Genomic DNA, 22,765 nt, shown 5'->3' with positions numbered 1-22,765 from the left:
GGATGGAGAGACAACCTCCATTACAGTATAGGCTTCCAGCAGTGAAACTGCAGGCTAACCAAAACAGAGACTTCCACGAGACTGAGAGAAGTCTAATTTAAGCATGGCAGGCCTACTGCAAGTGACTTAGGAGAAACGAGAGTGGAGTGTAAGCACAGTCAATGCGGTGCTAATCTGACTTTGACTAACAGGTTAGTAGAAAGCTAATGTCAGCAACCCAGAACCTCTGGCCAGCTACTCCATTAGGTTCTGGGTGGAGGACGGGGAGATGTTGGACTAGTGCAAGAAGCGGATTCTGTTTGGCAGCTTCCCACCCCAACCTCACTCTCTCGCTTTACAAGCCTTGGAACGTCTATGGGCCAAATACACCCCCCCATTCTGAAATTCAAAATAATGCATGGGCAGGTGTAGGTGAACCCCCTCAAAAATCGTGATTCTTATAAACAAACAAGTACACAAAAAAAGGACACAGAAGAAATGTTCCACACTATCTGTCATATCCCAGTCTCCTGACAGACATTTGAAATGTTTGTTGTCACGAGACTAGTACAAACCTAAAAATCAAACACTGAATCAAATGAACATAGAAAAAAAAGATAGTGCTGCTTGACACATTTTGAATGATAAATTGGACCCAAAAGGGGCATGGCCTGAAATCATGACACTAAATGATTAGTCACTGAAACAGCAGAGACCTCCTTGGCAAGTAGTTTGTAGCCATGTTGGTCTAACACACAGCTACATAACCTGGGGTGTGAGCCAGCTAAAAGAAGAGAGCTGCCACCCCAGCAGCTGAGAGCCACAGAAGAATACTAGAGATATCATTCCAAGCAGGAATAGGTCTATAGAACCATTGCTTTAAAATTAATCAGATATTATAGGAAGTGATCTAGCCTAAGATAGATGTTTAGCACAACAAGACCGAGAAAGACTAGGTTATAGACTAGTTATTAAGGGCGGGACTGCTCCAAATGCTTTGTCATGTCACATTGTGTAATCATGTAAGGTCACTCAATATGACCTACATTACTTAAGTAGGCTTACACCAAGACCTAGATGTGTTTTTTGCACTTGCTCCACTATAGGCCTAGCACTAAGAAAACTTGACTCTCTCTGCCTACAAGACATCTTGCTCCACCAACTTCCATCAAGCCTGGACAAGAAATTAGGTCCAGCTGTACAGGCACTCTTTCATGATAAATCTGCATTGCCTGTGGTAGCGCACAGGGGGAGCATCAAATAAACTGGTAGGCCTACTGCTAAGAAAGATACACAGGTCTGGAATAACTGATATATCAGAATTTTGGTGACCTCTGCCAACCCTTCACATAGTCGTATTCAGAACCTCATGAAGCAAAAAGACCCCATTTTGAGGCTATTATTAATAATAATAATAATATAATAATAAATGCCATTTAGCAGACGCTTTTATCCAAAGCGACTTAGTCATGTGTGCATACATTCTACGTATGGGTGGTCCCGGGAATCGAACCCACTACCCTGGCGTTACAAGCGCCATGCTCTACCAACTGAGCTACAGAAGGACCAAGGGAGTTCAACTTCCTGATTTGGCTTCGTTTATCGGCTTGGTCATTAAATGCAGCGGCAATGACTGAAGCCAAAGTAGAGTTGTCTTGGGGGGGGGGGTTACCTTAGGCAAGTCAGTTAAGAACAAATTCTTATTTTCAATGACGGCCTAGGAACAGTGGGTTAACTGCCTGTTCAGGGGCAGAACGACAGATTTGTACTTTGTCAGCTCGGGGGTTTGAACTTGCATTCTCCCGGTTACTAGTGGGTGCCTTGTGTGTGTTTTCCCACGTGACAAGCGTTCGTACATAACTTGAAATAACCAGGTATTGTGTCTTGTAGTTGCCTAGGCTAGTTAGTGCTAGCCAACTTCTTTCACCAATTAGCAGGCTGGTGTGCAACTGTGGCAAAGTTGGTTTGACATGGGATAGCCTATTTCTGGGGCTAGTTAAGCACCATCAATAGATTGTGCAATGTAAATGGGACAATATTTTCATGTTGCAATATTTTAGTTGTCTCATTAAAATACCTCAATATTTGTATACGCACTTTTACAATTTATAGTACGTTTAAGGTTAAGTCATTGAAATTGGGAGCTACTGACATTAAAATATTGTCCCATGTAGGCCTACATTGTGTAATTTACTGATATCCCTATGGGGCTAGTTGGGAACTATACCATGTGAAACCAATTTGACCATGGACAATACGATGGGGTCACGTGCAGCTACGCATTCCGAATTGAGGTTTCACTTGGGTGCTGCCAGCTGTGGACAGGATTGAAATAAACTTAACCCAAGGAAAACTGTTACAGTACCCTTTATTCCATTTTTCTTTTCTTTAAAACTCACAAATCTCAGCTTTGGACAAGACTGACTATATGACCAAATGAGAATTAGCTTTTTATGGGCAGTCATTCATTAGAGTCAGCCCTCTATGCATCCTTACATAATGAGAGGTATCTGCACTTCCAGTGAAGGGGGAGCAGGGTTGTTGGATGTCACTAGTGCACAGCAGAAGGACTTGCCATTTAATGTTTGGCCCACTAAGTTATTCATCATCTGTAAAGTGAGGTTCATTTTTCACTCGAGGGAGAGCAGCTAAAGCCTGAGGCCCAATATGAAAACGGTACGGCTAGCCACTGTACCGTACCACCTGAAGATACTCAGGCTTTACAATGATATTGTTCCATTGTCATCAACATATCGCCTTAAGTCAGCCTTTTCCAAAGATGGACAATTGGGTTGTTCTATTCCCATTTCATCCTCAGTCAGGACAAGATGGATGACCACATCTCTAAATGTGTCAGTTCTATTTTAGTTTAAATCAACGTTTCCCTGTGATCTCAGTGAGTGTGAAACACCCTCTCACCACTGCAAAAATCACAAGTGATAATATAGAAGGGCTGATAAGACAACAGAGGCTGTGTGAGTTGTGTCAGCGATTATAAATGTTGCCCAGTGGTAGGCCCATACCCCTGGGCTGGAGGAAAGGTGAAGAGGGGTTAGGAAGTGGCACAGTAGTCCAAGGCACAGCAGCTCAGAGATGGCCAAAAACACTGGAACAACAGCTTAAGCTATTTGGTTAGATTGATTTATGAACTTTATGAAGTGGCATACTAGACTGTCAACTATAGCCTGATAAGCTATTACTGTACTTGGAAACCCTGTATCGCATACAAGGCTAGCCTAATCACAGCTTTAAAAGAAAGAGCCAGATCTTATGAACATGTAATAGCCCCAAGCCTTCCTTGTTATGTACTAATAATCCCTCATTCTCAGCAAGTGAAATGTACCAGGGATCAGTCAGAAATGGGATCAAGAGATCATAAAGTGACTAAACAGAGTACAGACACTTCACAACCAGAGGAAGTCAAACAATGGTGTGATTACTGACTGAAGCTGAGTCCACTAGCTCATTACATAACTGCACCGCTACGTCTGAGGAGGCCGAGCTTGTCTGGCGGAGGAATGAAGTCAAATCAAGCCCATTTTCCCAGTTCCTCCTGAGCTTCAGAATACTGCAACTACAGCTAAGCATACCACACAGCAGCAACGGTCTTTGCTGTACAAGTCAGCATAACGCAGATCAACTGAAGTAACCTACTTCTTGCTTCGAATAGCTGCAGAAACATGAAAGGCAGGAGCCCTGGACAAAGAAGCACAGTCCAAGACCAAAGGCTACACACTACAAGGCAACAAATCGCAGGACATCATAAGAGACAGAGCTGTCCAACATTAGCCCAATGTCATGCTACGCTAAGCAACGTAACACCGTGGGAGTCAACACAATGCAAATCATTGAGTGCCCATTAAACATGGCGCAGGAACACAGCAATATCTGTGACCAGACAGGAGCCGAGAAGACAAGCCCATACTGTAGTTTCTGTTCCACATCTCGCCTTCACAATAATCTATTTTTTAAATATTAAATACTCCTGTTCTGCTAGCAAATTGGTGTATTGCTAATGGTACCGTCAATGTTTTGTCCGTTTGGGTAAGTAAATGTGCTTAACCAGTTCAGGTGGCGAGACCAATGTCTCCAATTTTCAATGCCTTCCAGCTCTTAGCCAAATCAATATTTAATTGGAGTTGGACCATTTCCTCTGGTCAAAGAACATTTGTTTAAGCTGGTCATTGGAGAAAAATCTATGAAATGCAAAATTTGAGCTGGAACATTTTCTGAGATGTCAGCCAATTGAACCATGAAAACTACTGATTTGAGTTTATTAGTGAAAAATTGGTTTTCCATAGCAAAGCAAGCTTTAGTTTGGTGTTGATGGCACATACAATACAAACCGTCATTCTGTTACCAAACTTTGCATCTGTTCTATTCTCCCTTCTCCAAATCGAGATCTCAAAATATGGTAATGCGACAACAGGCGCAAGAGTTTGGGTAAACAAAGGGTTGTTACTTGTTTTCCCTTCGAATTAGGCCAGGTCTTTTGGTCATCATCTATTCATTCATGAACTCAAAGATTCCAGTCTTGATCAAGGCTTGGACACCAGCTGAGGTAAGCTGTGCAACTGAATACAAAGGCACACTGCTCATGCGCTAAATGAAAGAGAAAAGGGGGAGAAAGAGATAGCGCTGATGTCAGAGATTCCATGGGATGACCACCCTCAGAGAGGGCATGTTGCTGGAGCCAGGGCTTAGAGATTTCCAGTCATCACCCAAAAAAACTGCCCCTTTCACCCTTCCTCTCGTCCACACTCACCTGGCTCAGCTCGTCAGCACCAACTCTTTACCCCCCAAAATGCCTCAGATAAAACTAGTCCATAGCAGACTAAGCAATATTAGCATACATCATTTAATCTATTTTGTAAGAACATACCTAGAAGTTCACATCAACCACATCCCATCTGAAGGAGGCTACAAAACAAAGTGGCTTCAAACATTGAATGGCATAAGGGGATCCCACATGTTGTCTAAGCCTGCTGTAAGCATTCAGTAACGCTTGTTCCCAGTCTTCCCTCACTCCTTAAATACTCAAGCTTCTCATTCCATGTGATAGCTAACTGTCGACCCTGTATGTTCTACTGTGAAAAAAAAGAGACGTTTGTACGGTTTGTTACCACAGCTAGAAACGCATACAGAAAGCCAGCCCCTTATCTACAAGGTGCCAAAATTACAAGACTTTTCACAGCCTAAAAATACCCCTCCATAATCATGAAACAAACGTATCACCTCCCCACTGTGCAAAGTTTTTAAACAGCAGACAACTGAAAGAAAACAGAGGCGGGGAAACAGACAAAAAGTTCCGGCGAGCAAACAAATCAGCTAAGCTATGTCTGCAAGTGTCATGGCTCGGAAGCTTGTCTACGAGAAACACAAAACATCCCTGACAGGCTCCTGCTCGCTCTCTCCGGTGTATCTGCTGAACTTCAATGGGTAAATGGGTTATGCCACCAGTAAAGTGTGCAGTGTTCTCTGACAGTGTAGGACTAACTACTGCAGGCTTTTCAGTAGCAACTCGTAGTGTAGGCTAACTCCAGTAGGGTACAGAAGGGTTAGGGGGCCTGGTAGTCGGTAATGTTTTTGGCAGACAGAGGCACGATATCCTCATTGACATGTATGGCAGTAACTGCCAAGTTCAAGCAGTTCAAATGTGCAGAGTAATAGCTTTCCAGATAAACTGTTTATCAAAGTGTCTGAGAGCTGACGTCATGGCTAAGCCAAGCATTTTGTGGCCAAGGTCTCAAAAAGGTTTCACTTACAAACGGTCTTCCTCAAGTGAGGAAAAGGACGTCTCAACTCCTCCCCCCAGTTCACGATTGGTGGTGGGGGTCATGTGCATATGGCATGGAGTATTTCAGAACAGCCCGTTCTCTCCTCTCCTGCCACCATGCTCCATTGGGCACTTTATTACAGCTGCCCAGTGCCTGGCTTCAGAGGTAACCCTGCCCTGTGCACAGGGCCTGTCGCTGTAGTCAGAGTCAGTCATCAACAGTGAAGCAGTGCTAATTAACAGCCACTCATAGCAGATGGCTTCAGATGGGGATGTGGGATGCCGAGGCAGCAGCCAAAAGTACTGACGCCCCTGACATATCCTCCGACCAGTGCTGTGTGCCATGCAGTGTCGTGCCATGCTGTGTCATGCGGTGCTGACCCATGCCATATTGTGCCTTGCTGTGCCATGTAGCAACCTGTGAGGACACAGGGGTAGTTAACAGAGAATGGTCGCAGAAAGGGAGTAACAGGACAATTTACGAGGACATGTTTGATTTGTGTGTGTTGTAATGAGACTAGGCCTACACTTTGTCCCCATCTGCTTACATGTCAATGCTCTTCAATGCTGTGGATAAACAAAATAATATAGCTTGATTCTGTCAGTTGCAGAGTGCGAGCAGAGCGCTGCTATGCCAATGAAGGACTGCAGCAGAATTGTTTAGTTGGACTCAGGGAACAATCTGCCCTGGTTTCAGTATTACCGGAGAACTGCCAACCTAAACTCAGCACACCGTGGGCGGTAACTCCTCATACGGCACTAGCTGCTTTTTATTGATGTCTTTGTGCAGAAATGCCAGCTTCTGCATCGTCCGAACACAGCTAGCCTATTTGGATGAAATTGTGCAATAAGGCACGGGAGGGGGGCTATATGGCCAATATACATGGCTGAGGGCTGTTCTTAGGCACGACACATCGCAAAGTGTCTGAACACAGCCCGTAGCCATATACCACAAACCCCCGAGGTGCCCTATTGCTATTATAAACTGGTTACCAATGTATTGGGAGCAGTAAAAATGTAATGTTTTGTCATGCCCTTGGTATGATATACCATGGCTGTCAGCCAATCCACATTCAGGGCTCCTCTAACCACCCAGTTTATAAAAGCAATTAAACCCTATGGGGTAGGGCAGTAAGAGGCATGAGACTGAATTTTAAAATGTTGACCAATATTTGCTTTCCCCAGTAGCTTAACATGCAAATGCCATCAATGTGTTGTAGATGCCAATGAGACTTCACAAAAACATGGTTTGTTGTGGGTATAGGACAATGAGCTAAGGCTTACATAACTCACATTTAAAAGGGTGGGTGTTAGCTCCTTCACGCATATCGGATATTTCTTAGAAGCAACCCTGCATCTTTGGCTGCACTGCTCTGTGGAAACAACCACAGGACTACACAAGAACAGTACACATCCTGAACATATTACAAACCTGTAAATTAAGTCAAAGTAAAAATCCTAGAATAGATTTGTTATGTATATATCTTTTTAAAGAGGCAACAACAACCTTCTTGTTCAAAAAACACTGAATACAAAGGTCTTGATATTTGCAATTGTTCAAAGACCTACTACCAATATCTTGAATTTTAAGTCTCCCATTGACATTAGCATAAATTATGATTAATGCAGAGTTGCACCTGTGGATCTCAAGTCAGAATACTGTCAGCCCAAAATGAATGGTAAATGATCTGTTTGGCTGTGATATAATTAACTTATTTTCAACATCGGGTAGGCCCATCCTATGCATGTGCAAGGTCCTACCGAACCTGTAAGCAGTCCGTGGCTAGGCTAACGGCAGCGGTTAAACAAGCATTAGCAGTGACAGGCCTGGGCATTAATGCTCATGTGAATCCCCACGTGGTGCTGGCTTAGCAGTCAAGGCAGTGCGGTGGCTTTACATCACCCTGGGCGAGAGGCTCCTCTCCTGCGGGGATAGAATTACTGTTGTTCTGTCTTGGATCTAGAGTGGAGAGAGTGGGAAGGACTGCTGTTGTGTTGTAGAGGCAGGGTGAGGAGCCAGCAGCCCTGTGATCTTACCATGGCTTCCTTCCGGGTAGAGGGCCCAGTCATGGGGGATTGTAAGATCTTTTTTTTTATGTGAGAGGGCAAGCGATTAGCCTCTGTACCCATTCACCCCTCTATTTGGCTATACCCAACAACCTTTTGACCCGGTTGGCACATCCGTAGAGCGATGCTGAGATAATATTGGGGATGCTTCAGAAAAGCAAAACTGTGAGCATGTGTCCCATTGTTTTATATCAGAACTCAATGTTTTCAACATCCTTCAATCATACCACAGTGATGCCTCTGAAAAGAGTTGGCATAGCAAAGTTGAGTACAAATCCCCCACATAAAATGGTAAAATAACCAGTCAGAGTATCCCAAAGCATTGGGCACACGCACCCAGTCTCTGGTTGAACACAAAGGAGGTAGGGACTAGGTAGGGACTAGGTAGGGACGTGGGGAGAGGCCGGGGTGTGATTGCTGATGCATGGTTTTGAAGGCCTCGCCACCCTGACACAAACAGCCAAGGCTGCTGTGTCAAAAGGCTGGCAGGCATCCAGGCACGCAGGGGAGGGGCTGAACAGGGTTTTTATGAGTCGCAGTCTGGGTGCACAGGATCTCAGAGACAAGCTTCCTATTGATCGCCCCTCTGCTGAGGAATCATGGGGATGTTTTTTCTTCCAAAGCACATCTGGTACAGTCTTGTCTGGGCCATGATGTGTGCTGGCAAACAAGGATGCAGGGGTGCATGGTGGTGGAATTCTAGATGTCTCACATGTCATGGTTATAAAGTCTTATGAAAATGTATGGATACTATATGTGCTGTGTAAAGCAGTAATTGTGACCACCAGAGCGAACCTGAAGAATAAATCGTTGTCGCCTAATTAGAGAATTTCTTCACGAAGGGGGCAGGATGTGTCCATTCATGTTAACGTATACAATACATTTGACATTTTAGTAAGTTAGCAGACACTCTTATCCAGAGTGAATTAAAAGTTAGTGCATTCATCTTAAGGTAGCTAGGTGAGATAACCACAAACAATATTGCAGTCATAGTAAGCAACTAGGCCTAAGTAATCTCTGTTAACCCAGAACTAAAGTCATGGCGGAATTGGTCAGCTGCTCAAAAAGAGTTACCAAAATGATGAATTGCCCATGTAGGCCACCGCTACCCTGTTATTTTCAGGAGTCCAGGTTAACTTTGGTAACCCAAGGTCTGACCTCCTTGATGACAGCAACGAAATGCCTGTTGGCTGGAACATGAAGCTGGCAACAACCAGGGTTGAAGGGGTGACTCCTGCATGCATGGGAATACTAAAAGCCTAGAACTGCATTGCATACCCTGTAGCATTTGGTCGTGGTAGGACAAATTACAATCCTTTAACACTGAGGCAATAAGAGACGCAGAGTCATGCAGTTGTCCCACTAACCTGGAGAAGCACTCAACTATTTACTTATTAATCTGACCTTGTTTGTGGGGGTAGAGGGATCCTATGGGAATAGTTTTAATCTACATGGGACTGGCACTGAAGCTGACACTGGATCCTTGAAACATACTCTTACTGAACAGCTGTTTGGGGGAGCCCAGCGAGAGACCACTTTAAAATTGTATCTCTAGACTAGGTGTTGCTGCGGCAGCAGGGTTCCACACTGAAATATAATATTCAGTCTCTCCTACCCCACAGAGACAGTTATGATGGCTAAAGCCAACCAACACAATGGTAGGCTAAATGCCCGTGTGAGAGAGATGAGGGGGTTTAGCCTTAACTCATAACTTCACATATGTAACACTTCAGAGCATTTATAAACTGTACAGTGACAAATCATTTAGACTAGAGCTTTGAGAGAGTGCTAGATAAGGAGAGTGGAAAGAGGGAAAGGATCCTAAAGGACAAATGGATGGACTCTGGGTTTTTCTTTCCACAGAACTGTTCAAATAAGACATGAGTGCTCACAAGGGAACTGCACACAGATCTGTCATGTGTGGATGACTTCACTGTGTCACACATAGGCTAAAGGACACCAATAAACTAGACAAGCACACCCTGAAAACTTCCACAATGCTCAACTGGTGATAAAACATAGAAGTGAATTATGACGTCACCAGGTCAATAGGATAATCCCTTGCCTTTATGGATTATGGTGATAATGCTCTCTGTCATCAGTGTCATATTTCTCCCACCTGTGATTCAGCCAGCCATCCAGTTTGACAAAGTGTAGTGTTTATAAATCTCGAGGAAATTTAGAGGCAAAAAAAACAAAACATTTGAATGTTGGTGGAGAAGCATGAAATCGCAAATTAAGCCATGAACCACAGATTTTCCATGTTTCATTGTCAAGTGTCAAAGGGCTCTATGCAAAACAACTAGTGATCACTGTCAAACAAATGCCTTCAGAACACCATTTTGTTCTATGTGATGCTGTTGTTTTTAATTGTGTTTTATTGGTGTAACATATTTGACATTTACTGCTGGATTAAAACAGTCATTCACAGTGGCTTAGTTGTACTAGAGAATCTCAATATCACAGAGGGACACTATACAGTCTCCTCAAAAGATGTTCTCAGGTGTTCTGTATGATCAATGCGTTCCTTGAAAAAGGGAAGACTTGTGTAACGAAGCCTGACGATGGAAACTTGCACTCATAACCTAGCAGTCTGCTCACTGGGGAACACTCCTCTTGCCAGTTAGCTCATCCATTTTGCCTTTCAAGCATCCCCCTGCATTGCCATTGAAATGAGTAGAGGTGGGAGGGCTAGATGCATTTCTTCCTCCCACTGCAATAATAGATCCCTCAGAATTTCACTGTGCTTGTGTGCTCCCTCTGAATTCTACTTGTACTACTATAAAAAGGCATTTGCTGCATTTGTCCCTTTTGTTTCCTTTCTCTCCCCAAGCAGTAAGCTCGATCGACTAGTGTTGTAATGCAAATGGTCACAACTTGATTTTCTTGCCAAAACACAGATATCATAACTCCCAAAATAATGCTTCATCTGGCAATTATCATGGTATGGTATAATGCATAGCGTACTTGTAGTGGGTGTAAGACACACATGGGTTCAGGTAGAAGTGCATACAAACTGCAGTCAGAAAGCTGCAGGGAAGGTAGAGTTGCTAAGGTTTAGACTACCCTCATTTCTTCTAACAATGTGCCTTCTTTACATAATGAAACAGAGAGAAGGCCGTGTAGGCCTAAGAAGTGAAGAGCATGTCTCTGTCCTACTTTTATGTTGCAGGATGGCTGCCTATACCAGACTACAAGCAAACAAAATCAATTGTAAATAAAGAGCTGAATAATTCAAGTCCAAGTGTAATGCTACCCTTTCAATGGCAATGGCGCAATGCATAGTTTACATAATGAGGAGAGGTCTTTACATAAACATATACACTGTGGAGCTGCCAAAGCCTATGTCACTGGCTTCAATCGTCAGGGAAGAATATTAGTGACCCACTGAAATGTATTGTCAATGTTTTACCATTAACTAAGCAATAGCCTAAATACAGGCCATTATTAAACACTGGGGCAAATAACCATAAAGCAGGAGTCCCTTGTATTGATATAACATTTGATACTCTCTGCATGTCTATGGGTTTACTTTAAAACGTTAATTATAGCAAGCAACAGGGCTTCGATTTGCTGAATATTTCACCAACAATTGGCTGACAGAGGCCTCCCGTTTGAAGTTGCTCATTCCTTAAATGGATTCATAGACCTAACGTTAGATGGGGAGAGAATGATACAAGGCGAGTTGTATGAGGGTACCAGGAGAGAGTATAATGGCTAACTAATCAGCTAACGTTAACTAGTTAGCCCAAGAATGTAACGTTACTAAAGGAGCCGACTGGTATGTGTAAGTCGTCTATGAATGGGCTAAGCGTTAGCTAGCTAAATTTGTTAACGAAACTAACGTTAGTTAACTAAGCATAGTACATATTCGTGCTATCCTTCTCTGACTAACTAGGCAGATGGGCAAGAAAGAAAACCAGCCAGCTAGCTAACGTTAATGTTAGCAAAGTTATCCTGCACGTAGTTAACTAACGCTAGGCACAGTAACCGAAGCAACATTGTTAACGCGACATATAGCTAGCTAGCTAGCCCGTTACTAACGCAAGTTACGTTGTTAAGTCTAGCTAGCGAGTAGCTTAATGGGTTATAAGGCTGGGCTGACTAGCTAACGTTAGCTAGGTAACTTAGTTAGCTAGTTCATGTTTTAGCCGTCTAGGAGTCTCCCACTTAAAACTTCCCATTTAATGAGTTAGCTCCTTCCAACTCAATAAAAAGGTTAATACAAAGCCAGCTACGGGTCGTCCTGTCCAAAATGTTGCCAGATAGATATAATGTTACAGGCTAAAGTCGTTAGCAAGGATAGCTAGCTAGCAGTTGAGTGTCCCTTGTCTGCTTACCTTGAGCGGCTTCGCAGATATTTCTTTCATCGTCCCATAATGGTCCTCCTCTCGACAAATATTGTGAAAACCAAGTTTATTAGACCAGTTTTTCCTGACTTTGAGCTAATACGGAGGTTGCAGTCTACAATTAATCCAAAACAAGACTCAACGACAAAGTAGTTTCTTACTTACAACAACAACAATGTCAACCAAGGCGCTTCTGAGTCGGGCCAGCTGAGGTAGCCAAATTATGTCGCCTGCCAATCGCAAAACGGACTGATGTTGACTGACAATCCAACACACCAATGACCATACGATACTTTTTGACTGAAACGTCCCAGTGTAGATAACGTCAAATGGAAAAGGGAGAGTGGGGGAACCTTCATACGCCGATTGGCTGCAGAGAAAGGAGAGGCAGGCAATCGATTCAAGGCTCGGGATGGGACGGGAACTGTTCCTTCGATGAGGTCATCTGGGTGATGTAGCTAATGTGCAAACTTGTGCCTTCAGAAAGTATTTATACCCCTTGACCTATTCCACATTTTGCTGTGTTACAGCATGAATTGGGTTGACTCTGGGCCAAGAGTGTGGTGGAGATTGAGGTTCACTAGAATAAGGATAATTAAGACAACGTTTCTGTCAGCAAAGAGCCACAAAGCCAAAGTCTCACCTCCCTAAATAGCCTCCCATCGCTCAGCAATAAGATAACTGTATTCTACATACTAAACAGGACATATTTGGGAAAGGTCTTTTGTAGCAGAAGGAAAAGTAATGTACATGATCAAAACTCTTCAAAACAGGGGTTTGGCTCAGATTGTCAATAGCCTAGTAAAGCTGTTTAAAATGTTAACACTTCATTTATCTTCAATATTTTTAGAGTAATGTTGAAAAGTAAAGATATGTGTGATTATAATACTTTATGACTATATATTTGTAAAAAAAAAAATCTCCCTTTTTATGAACTCTAAATATACAAAAAAAAGTATTCATTTTATGAATTGAACATACTAAAACCTACATTAGATATATAAAATCAGTATTTTTTTTTACAAAAACACTGCACTAATTCGAAACGGATGAAATGGGTTTTTTTCTCACCTATGTACACACAATACCCCATAAATGACAAAGTGGAAACCTGTTTTTAGAAATGTTTGCAAATATATTGAAAATGAAATACATTAATATCTCGTTTAAATAAGTATTCACACCCCTTTTCTATGACACTCCAAATTGAGCTCAGGTGCATCCAATTTCCTTTGATCATCCTTGAGATATCACTTTAACTTGAATGGAGTCTACCTGTGGCCAATTAAATTGTTTGGACAGGATTTAGAAAGAAACACCCCTGTCTATATAAGGTCTCATAGTTGACAGTGCATGTCAGAAGATTTTGAGACAAGACAAGTGTTTACACCGGGCGCTGAGTCGAGATGGCCTGTAAGATGGTGGACAGGGAAAAAAAGAAGGAAAGTGGAACATATTATGAGTAAATATAGAGTGGGGGATTTCACAAGCCTTCTGGAAGATCTGATGAAGGAGAAGATGGTGGGCAGAGAAGGAAAAAAAGGAGAAAGGTGTCACATTTTTTGAGTGAATATGGAATAGAAGATCACACAGAACTTTTGTAAGAGCTACAGAAGGAAATTGAGAGTGACGAGAGTGAGGATTAATTAAATGCGGTGGCCGGTGCAGTGGTGACCGCTGAAATGAACTGAGTGTAGAAGGAAGCAATGTTGTGAGGAAGGTTGCCATCAAGTGGAAAAAGAGGGATATGTGCTCCGGTAGCTCAGAGATGGAACCTGACAAGAGTGAGGGTGAAGCACCTGTGGTGAGGACTGCCAAGTTCGTGCCTCATTCTGATGATGACAGGGATGATTCTGTCCCAGTGGGAGTGAGATTTGTGGAGAGAATGGATCTGTGCATTCTAGCTGATCCATATGTGGTGTCAGGTTGGGTGGAGAAGAGGTTGGAGACTTGAATTGGTGAAAGTAACTCGAAGTGGACTTTATTGTGTTTCTAACGTCCAGAAGGAGTGGGCGCACTGGACTACGGTACTAGGGACAATAACTGTGACTTGCTTTGCTCTTCAGAGCAGGGTGCCGTTGCAAAGAGAGATAACGTGGGTAGCATTACGTTTTGAGGAAGATCAGCTTTAATGGAAGATTCCTAGTGTCTGTGACGCCTGTCATTTGGTGTGATGCAGACCCAGTGGGGAGCATGGTGAAACAGAAGATGTCTGCCCTGCTGAGTTTTGAGGCAGAGTCTTTGCCTGACAAGGTGAAGTTAGGATGTGATATCTCGTGAGAGCTTTTATTTCCGAAAATACTACAATGTTTTAGGTGCCAAGCTTATGGTCATGTTACAGCAGTGTGTAGGAGGGAGATTCCTAGATGTAAGAAGTGTGCAGGAGGTCATGAGATGAAGGAATGTGTAGTATCAGTGGAGAAAGTAATATGTGTAAGCTGCCGGGGTGCCCATGGGGCTAGAGATCGGAGGTGTCCGGTGAGAGAAAGATAGGTTGCCATGGTCAGAGTAGTATAGAAAGTGTATGCTGGAGCAGTGAAAACAGTGGTAGAGGAAGATAGGTACAAGGTGAGGGATCCTGAAATGATTCCTGTGAGTATGCAGAGACCAATAGAGAAGGCTGGGAATACTATGTGCTTCAGTAAGGTGGATTTCTTAGCATTCATAGCATTGATTGTCAACTGTACTGTATAACTGGAACATAAGTCACAGAAAATTGAGGTTGTGTGGTGGCAGCTGCAGCGAAGAACTTGGGATTGTGAGGTTTTACTGCAGAAGATTTGCAGGGGATGTTGAGTGGTAGTGTTCTGGCCTCTAGTAGGATCATATAGGGTTAAGTACTGGAATAGGGTGGTGTTGTTTTTAGTGAGGGCTAATAGTTGGCAGGGTTATTTACCTTTTCTCCCAATTTTGAATTACCGGAAGTTAATGTAGGTTGGCTGTGACTGGCCTCACACTCCAGTACAGTAGGTGGTGGTGTATGCACCTAAAAGTTGGATGCGACCTGCCAACCCAATCCCAATGAAGAAGAAGAAGAAGAAGAAGTGTACCTCTGAGCAGTAACTATACCATGAAGTTCAAGGAACTGTCCGTAGATGTCCAACATAGGTCGCCACTGGTCTCATAACAATTCTGTCATTCAGGGCAGGTGAGGTAATAAAGCCACATACAAACATGGTCTCTTTTTTTGCTTTCTTGAGTAAGGCAGCTCAAAAATGCAAGTGTTTCAGCCTAGCACAGTTCTGCACAGTTCAGCAAAATGGAGCATAGCGGTTGGTAATGTTCTCTAGTTGTGCAGTGATTGGATCAGTGTCCTGTCACTGACAACATGTCAACGCAAAATCTATGGGTAGAGCATGAAAGTCAAGCCTCTTGGGTGCTACCAGAGTTACATTAGAAGTGCCCATCCAAGAAGGCTCAAGGTCATTGGCCACAGATAAAATGACGTCAAATCATGTTATATCTACCATAGCTTTGATTGGACTGATCATGTCAACGTCATATTTTCAAAATCTTAGCTAGCAAGCTAGAAGTCGTCATCATGAATCAAGTCAACAATCTACTGGCAAATCCTTTTCAATCCTTGTCATATGAAGAGAGATAATGAAGAGAAATTATAGATAACACTTATCAGTACTCATTGGCCATTGGACATAACATTACACAACAAGTTGGAAGTCACAAATTCAACAATGAGTGGTTTGGAAGGAATCAGTGGCTAACTGCAAGCATTGCAAAGCATTTACATTACATTTACATTTAAGTCATTTAGCAGACGCTCTTATCCAGAGCGACTAGCCTGTTACTCAAGGGTCTTAAGGATCTCTTTTCCAAGCATAAAATGATAAACATTCAACATTGGCCATGCTGTTAATCCAGCATGACTTCTGCTGTGCTCAAAACAACTAGAAACTCTGAGTTCAGTGAGTTCAAGACAACTGGGAACATGGAAGAATATGAGCTCAGACTGGGAAAATACGTTTTCCCCGAATTGCAAGTCGGAAATCTGGCCTCTTTCTAGAGCTCTGACCTGAAGATCACTGACGTCATGATTCAACCTTGTTGTCTTGAAAGCACCATAAATCCAGAGAATTTCAGAATTTGATGACAATGTTTGATGACTAAATTTGCCCATGAAAGACTGCCACCCCACCTTCCTGTTCAAGTGAGCACAACAGAACAAGGTGAGTCCAAACATGTATTGTGTGATGCTGCATAAATGATGTAATATGCCAGGGAGATATGTATACTGTAGATAAGAAAGTAATACAAAGTGTGTTTTGTGTAGTAAGCTGTTAGTAGCCCATGTGCCTCACCCTAATAATTTGGTCCCTTTTCCCTTCATAATTTAGCCAACTGTTCTGACTTGTTGGTGCATCTATAGCCTGTTTTAGAGAAATGTCATCATTGAATATTATAAGAGATTTCATTGTCTGCTTAAATACCCCCTTTTATTTATCCTACGGTGCGTAAAATTGAGTTTTTTACTTTGAGTGATAAGACCAATTTGAATCATTGAGCAATGTCATTCTAAATTTTGGTTTGGAGAATTAGTTGGGTTTTTAATTATGATTTGGAATATGAATGATTTCCCTGACCTATTCTCTTCCTGTCTACATCTCTGATAGTGAGGACTCCAATTCTGAACATGAGGACTTGTGTTGTGATGAGGCCTGTGTTTAGACACTGGTTCTCCTGTAATTTAGGGAGCATTTCTATGTTATGTTATGTTTTTTATTTTCCTCAACAATGTATTTTTCTGTGTGATTAAACATGTGCAAGTCTGTCATATAGAATAAAGTTTGTAAACTTAGTTTCAGAAGGGAGAAAGCTTATATGTAAGCGAAGGTATTTGACATTGAAGGGATTTGATTCTTTATTTTCTTTTAAATATTGATTGTAATTTTTTCACAATTCATATACTCTGCAACTACTGTTAGTCAGGTGTAACGTTACTGTTCTGATTGTCCAGAAGGGACGGAGTCCCTTGAGAGGGAAATGTAGCGGATTAATCAGAATTAGTTGGGTAACATAGATAATTAAGATGTTTTATTTGCATAATATGCTTATGTGAGATACTTGTCATTAGACTGTATCCCTTTGGACTATAGTGCTGGCAGTTGCACTTGTCCTTCAAGTGGGGACTCGGTCACCTGGGGCCCAGAGAGGTCAGGCTTGTCTTTCACATGTCCCTGGTGCTATGCAGAATATCAGAAAGGGAAGAGGACAGAATGGAACATTGCCTTCATATGGGAATGTGTCTTTACCTATTCTTAAACCATGTGAAGGGATGGCATGAATAATGGGGAACAAATTACTTGTCTCCACAATGTCTGTGTGCTTATCCTGGGATAGTGTATGACCGAGAGGCTCACTCCCCTCAGTGAGCTTGTCCAGGAGTGGGGTCAAGAGGAGGTTTACTTGAGATGGGAGTATCTAGAGTTGACAATTGAGTTATGCCTTGGATGAGGTAATGTTTCTGTGCTATGAAGTACCAGGAACGAGATTGGAACCTCGTTTTAGGGAACAAACCGAACGATAATTTATAAGGAATGCTATCTGGCTATGGGATACTCCTCTCTCTCAAGTAAGTGTTTCTTTGTGAACAGTTCCTAAGATCTGTGATTCGTCATGTAAGTTGAGAGGGGTGAATCTTGGCTATAAAAGATCTTTGTACTTTTCTGTTGGTACGTTTCAATGGTTCATTAGAGATAGCGCATCATTGAAAGGCAAAAAGGTCAATATACCACGGATAAGGGCTGTTCTTATGCACGACACAAAGCAGAGTGCCTAGATAGCCCTTAGCCGTGGTATATTGGCCATATACCACAAACCCCTGAGGTGCCTTATTGCTATTCTGAACTGGTTACCAATGTAATTAGAGCAGTAAAAATACATTACGTTTTGTCATACCTGTGGTATATGGTCAGATATACCACAGCGGTCAGCCAATCAGAATGCAGGGCTCAAAACACCATTTATAAATATAAATTCAACAATCAATGACTTAGTTTGTGTAAGGAAATCAGTCAATTGAAACATTAATTATGAATTTCACATGACTGGAAATAAAGATATGCATCTGTTCAGATACCTTTAAAGACAATAGGCCTCACAATAGGCCGCAGGATCTCGTTACGGTATTTCTGTGCATTCAAATTGCCTTTGATAAAATGCAATTGTTTGTTGTCCGTAGCTTATGTCTGCCCATACCGCCACCATTGGGCACTCTGTTCACAACGTTGACATCAGCAACCTGCTCAACACACCATACATGTGGTCTGCAGTTGAGGTCGGTTGGACATACTGCCAAGTTCTCTAAAGTGACATTTGACAGAGTTTATGGCAGATAAATTATCATTCAATTATCTGGCAACAGCTCTGGTGGATATTCCTGCAGTCAGCATGCCAATTGCACGCTCCCTCAACTTGAAACACCTTTGACATTGTGTGACAAAACAGCATATTTCAGAGTGGCCCTTTGTCCCCAGCACAAGGTGCATCTGTAATGATCATGCTGATTAATCAGCTTCTTGATATATCACACCTGTCAGGTGGATGGATTATCTTGGCAAAGGAGAAACACCCACTAACAGGGATGTAAACATTTGTGCACAACATTTGAGAGATATGCTTTTTGTGCAAATGGACACCTTCTGGGATCTTTTAATTCAGATCATGAAACATGGGACAAACACTTTTACATGTTGCATTTATATTTTTGTTCAGTGTAAGCATACACACACTCCCAAAAAACATTTACCATGATAACATAAATGACCATGGCACACACGATCCACTTAAAATGTTTTATTCCCAAGTAATACATAAAAAAAAGCTGCACAATTGCCTGGTTTCCCAAAAACAGTAAAGAGTATGTTCATCATTAAAACCAAGGATCCTATGGTTATAACAATGAACTTTTGGGAAACAGGGCCCAGAACACAACCAAATTAAACCTTGAAACAGAATAGAAAGATCCATAAGAAAACACATACCACTACTTAAAAACAGTTTTTTTATGCAACAACGTTTCACTGATCATAGTGCATTTGGTGTTCGTTGTTTCAGAAAAAATAAAATGGCAGCCCTGCCATTTTGCTGGAACAACTAATAATTTTGTCTCTAAAGCACACTTGTCAGGACCATTTGCAATTTAAACCGATTTGCCATGGAGCCATCAGTGAAGTTAGCGCTATTACAAAGCACAAATGTAATAAAATAAAAAAAACCTTTCAAGAGTAGATGACAACAGCCCTTGCTCGGAACTGGGGCTACGCTATGTGAGGGAATCAACGTCGTCTCCTGTCTGGACTCCTGCTGCGTCTACGTCCACCACCCCTGTGGGGAACAGAGAAAAGGTTTTAAATCAACAAAACCATTTAGAACACACAGGACTACAAATTTACACACAAACCTACACTTGAATCAGTAATTTATCTGTTTAAAAAAAAAATTCAAGTTAAGCCACTGCACCCATTCTGTTCCACTCTTTATATAGACCCAAACGAGTCACATCTTATACTTAAAATGTGAAATGGAGATAACCAAGTGAAGCCCTTAGCTCTGGGTTTGCCCTCTTGTTTAAAGTGTTCTCACAGTTCCAAACCCTTACAATTACCCTCCACACAGCAGAATACTGCTCACTCTATGACACTCACCTCCTCTTGCTCTTGGGTGGTCCTCTGACAAAGCCCCAGTCCACACTGATAGGCTGGCCCATCATGTCCTGGCCATTCAACCCTTCCATGGCTGCCTGGGCTTCTTTGTATGTCTCATACTCCACCAGCGCATAACCCTGTGAAAAGGGTTGATGAGCAAATACAAGAGTCAGTGATGAAAGTCAAAAAATAGCCATATTACAACGAAAGGGCTTCCCCTTCTTGTCGCAACTGTCGCAGGTCAATACGAGCACCTCTGAACCCAGACTATAAAGCACAGGAAAACATACTGCAATACAGACATGGTAGGTGTCACTGTATTCCTAATTATCCCATAACGTAAAATGGCAGATTGGTGTGATCGAAATACAGCTAGTTCTTAATTAAACAGGCTTTTGCGTAGTCGTGCTAGGTAGCTAATGCTAAGGCAGCCCATTGGATTCCCTGAACATGTGATGCCTTGACATTGAGATGAGCAGCTACAGGAAGTGTTGCCCTGCTATAGTCCAACCACACTACTTAGTAACCAGTTAATGATGGTACAGATATTGTTGGAATGCTAATTCCAGTGGTGGAAAAGCACTCAATTATCATACTTGGGTAAAAGTAAAAATACTTTAATAGAAAATGACAAGTAAAAAAAAGTAACTTGTTTTAAATGTACAGTGGTGGGGGGAAAAAAGGTACTCAATTGTCATACATGGGGTAAAATTCAAATTCCTTACCAAGCTGCACAATTATTTAGTTTTTTTCACTCAGGGGCACACTCCAACACTCAGACTTCATTTACAAATGCAGTATTTGTGTTTAGTGAGTTTGCCAGATCAGAGTCAGTAGGGATGACAACGTGTTACTATTGATAGCTGCGTGAATTGGACCATAATTCTGTCCCGCTTGAGCATCCAAAATGTAACAAATACTTTTTGGTGTCAAGAAAAATGGGAGTAAAAAGTACATATTTTCTTTAAGAATGTAGTGGAATAAAAGTTGTCAAAAATATAAAGAGACAACCCCCAAAAAATATTTTACACCACTGCATCATTTTAATGTCTGCTCAGCTGCAAAGTCACAAAAGGCCCATTGTCATTTGTCCATGTCCAGTGTATTGTTGCCATCTTGTGGCTTAAAAGAGCATTGCACAACAGATTACACAATTATGAAATTTACAATACTAGCCAGGCAAATTAATCCTGTCAAAACTGGCCAAGCAACAAATCCTAATTTAAAATGTGCTGTGTAGATATGGGAATTGGGCCTAACCTTGAGGTAACCTGTTCTTCGGTCCAGGTTCAGATGTAGGTTCTTGATCTCTCCAAACTCTGCAAACTTGTCGTGGATGTCCTCCTCAGTGGCCTCTTCATGTACCCCAGTCACAAAAAGGATCCAACCCTCCACAGCTGAGAGAATCAAAGGACAAACATGTCCGTGTTAAATAACTGCCTCTATGGTTAACTGGGGCTACCACCTGCTTATAAACACAATATTTAAATTAAACTCATATTGGAATGAGCATTTGAAACTTGGACAATGTACAAACCACAAATCAACACCCCATTCAGAAGTGACTGTCCACCTTAGGTTCATCATGGCACTTACATCTCTGAGGACCTGGCTCATCTCCATCCTGCTCCACGGTATCATAGTCCTCTCTCACTCTGGACCTTGCTCCCTCCTCTAGCACAGCAAGAGAACAAAGGGAAGAAATTGCATCATGCATGCCACCTAAAACATAATTGTACACTGTCCATATACTATTGAAAAATTGGAGAAGCAGAATACAGCCAGGTTAGGAGTCAGAACTGCAGTGCTAACTCACCTGAACCAAAACCTCGACCCTTTCTCCTCTTTGCCTTCTCTTTTAACTTGTGGATGCTGTCTGGGGAATGAAGACATTACAGACACACATTAGTGAACTGAAAATGATAACTACTGACTTACCTAGAGTATAACTAATAAATAGCCTAACGCGTTAGTAAAAGACAGCTAGCTAGCTACAGTAACTATACAGAAAAAAATATATAATAGCTAACGTTTAATAGTAATAATAATAGCTAACGTTTAATAGTAATAATAATAGCTAACGTTTGTAAACCGTGACCCCACGGTTTACAAACAAATTAATTAGCTAGCTTGGTGTAGTAACGTTTGCTAAAGTAGATTGGTCACATAAATCGAAAGGGTGTTAGCTAACGTTATTAACAGTAGTTATGATACGTTAATCTTTGGATTGGTGTAGCGAGAGGTAAATCTAGCGTTAACTTTCTAACGTTCGTTAGCGCACACGCTAATCGCCATCAATTTACAATAGTCGACACAATAAAGGCTGACTATGTAATTTGCGAGTTATTAACATTGACCTCGTAGTTTACAAACAAATGTATGGTCTACATAGCTACCTTGGTGTTAGTTACGTTAGCCAGATAGCTTGTAACGCGTTAGTTCACAACCTAATCGCCATATTTTAACAATGCCAGTTCTGTTATGGGTGTAAAATGAGTGGCAAATATACATATTCGCTGGCTAACAAATATTTTCTAAACGAAATAGGCACAATTCAAAAAGTTATTAACAACAATACATTAGCCAACTAGCATGTTTGAATGGCTGCAAGGCCCAACAGGCAACACGCATCCACGATTTGCGGATACTATTCACTCAGTTAGCCGAAAATTCCCAAAATACGCATTTTTAGCGAGTCCATAGTAAGCAAAAAACAACAACACATAAATACTGTTTCATCAATTTTACCATCACCATCCTCATCCATAGCAAAGTCCTCGCCTCCCGCTTCATGAAGATCTAGTACGTCAGCCATGTTGTTAGCTCCTGTTTTTGCGCTAATGCGCGTGAACGTAGACGATATCCGGGAAGTATCCCTGCCTGGTCTGTATTCATTAGTTGGATTCCGATTTCAAAACGTTTCGTCTGTTGCT

General features: G+C 42.0%; 2 protein-coding genes across 3 annotated transcripts in view; both read right to left on the bottom strand.

Annotated features, from left to right (window-relative positions):
* Window positions 1-12,381, bottom strand: part of LOC118364407 (OTU domain-containing protein 7B-like) — a 31,153-nt gene extending 18,772 nt beyond the window's left edge. Inside the window, 1 exon segment of the mRNA XM_035745924.2 lies at window positions 12,163-12,381. The gene's annotated coding sequence lies outside the window, so the exon portion shown is untranslated.
* Window positions 12,382-18,966: 6,585 nt separating this feature from the next.
* On the bottom strand, window positions 18,967-22,740 carry rbm8a (RNA binding motif protein 8A). Of its 2 annotated transcripts, none has more exons than XM_035745920.2 (6): window positions 22,581-22,740; window positions 21,649-21,708; window positions 21,429-21,506; window positions 21,093-21,229; window positions 19,833-19,969; window positions 18,967-19,512 (listed from the first exon to the last, which is right to left on the bottom strand). In XM_035745920.2, the coding sequence occupies exons 1-6, from the start codon at window positions 22,645-22,647 to the stop codon at window positions 19,464-19,466; spliced, it is 528 nt and encodes a 175-aa protein (XP_035601813.1). In that variant the 5' UTR covers window positions 22,648-22,740; the 3' UTR covers window positions 18,967-19,463. The 2 variants fall into 2 exon arrangements, with proteins under 2 accessions (XP_035601813.1, XP_035601814.1); XM_035745921.2 differs by having other exon boundaries at window positions 22,587-22,684.
* Between the last annotated feature and the right edge of the window lie 25 nt (window positions 22,741-22,765).

The sequence above is a fragment of the Oncorhynchus keta genome, chromosome 31 (genome assembly GCF_023373465.1).
Source record: "Oncorhynchus keta strain PuntledgeMale-10-30-2019 chromosome 31, Oket_V2, whole genome shotgun sequence".
NCBI classification, from domain to species: Eukaryota; Metazoa; Chordata; class Actinopteri; order Salmoniformes; family Salmonidae; genus Oncorhynchus; species Oncorhynchus keta.
The sequence above is the reverse complement of the archived record's forward strand: the minus strand, read 5'-3'. Positions and strand labels throughout refer to the sequence as shown.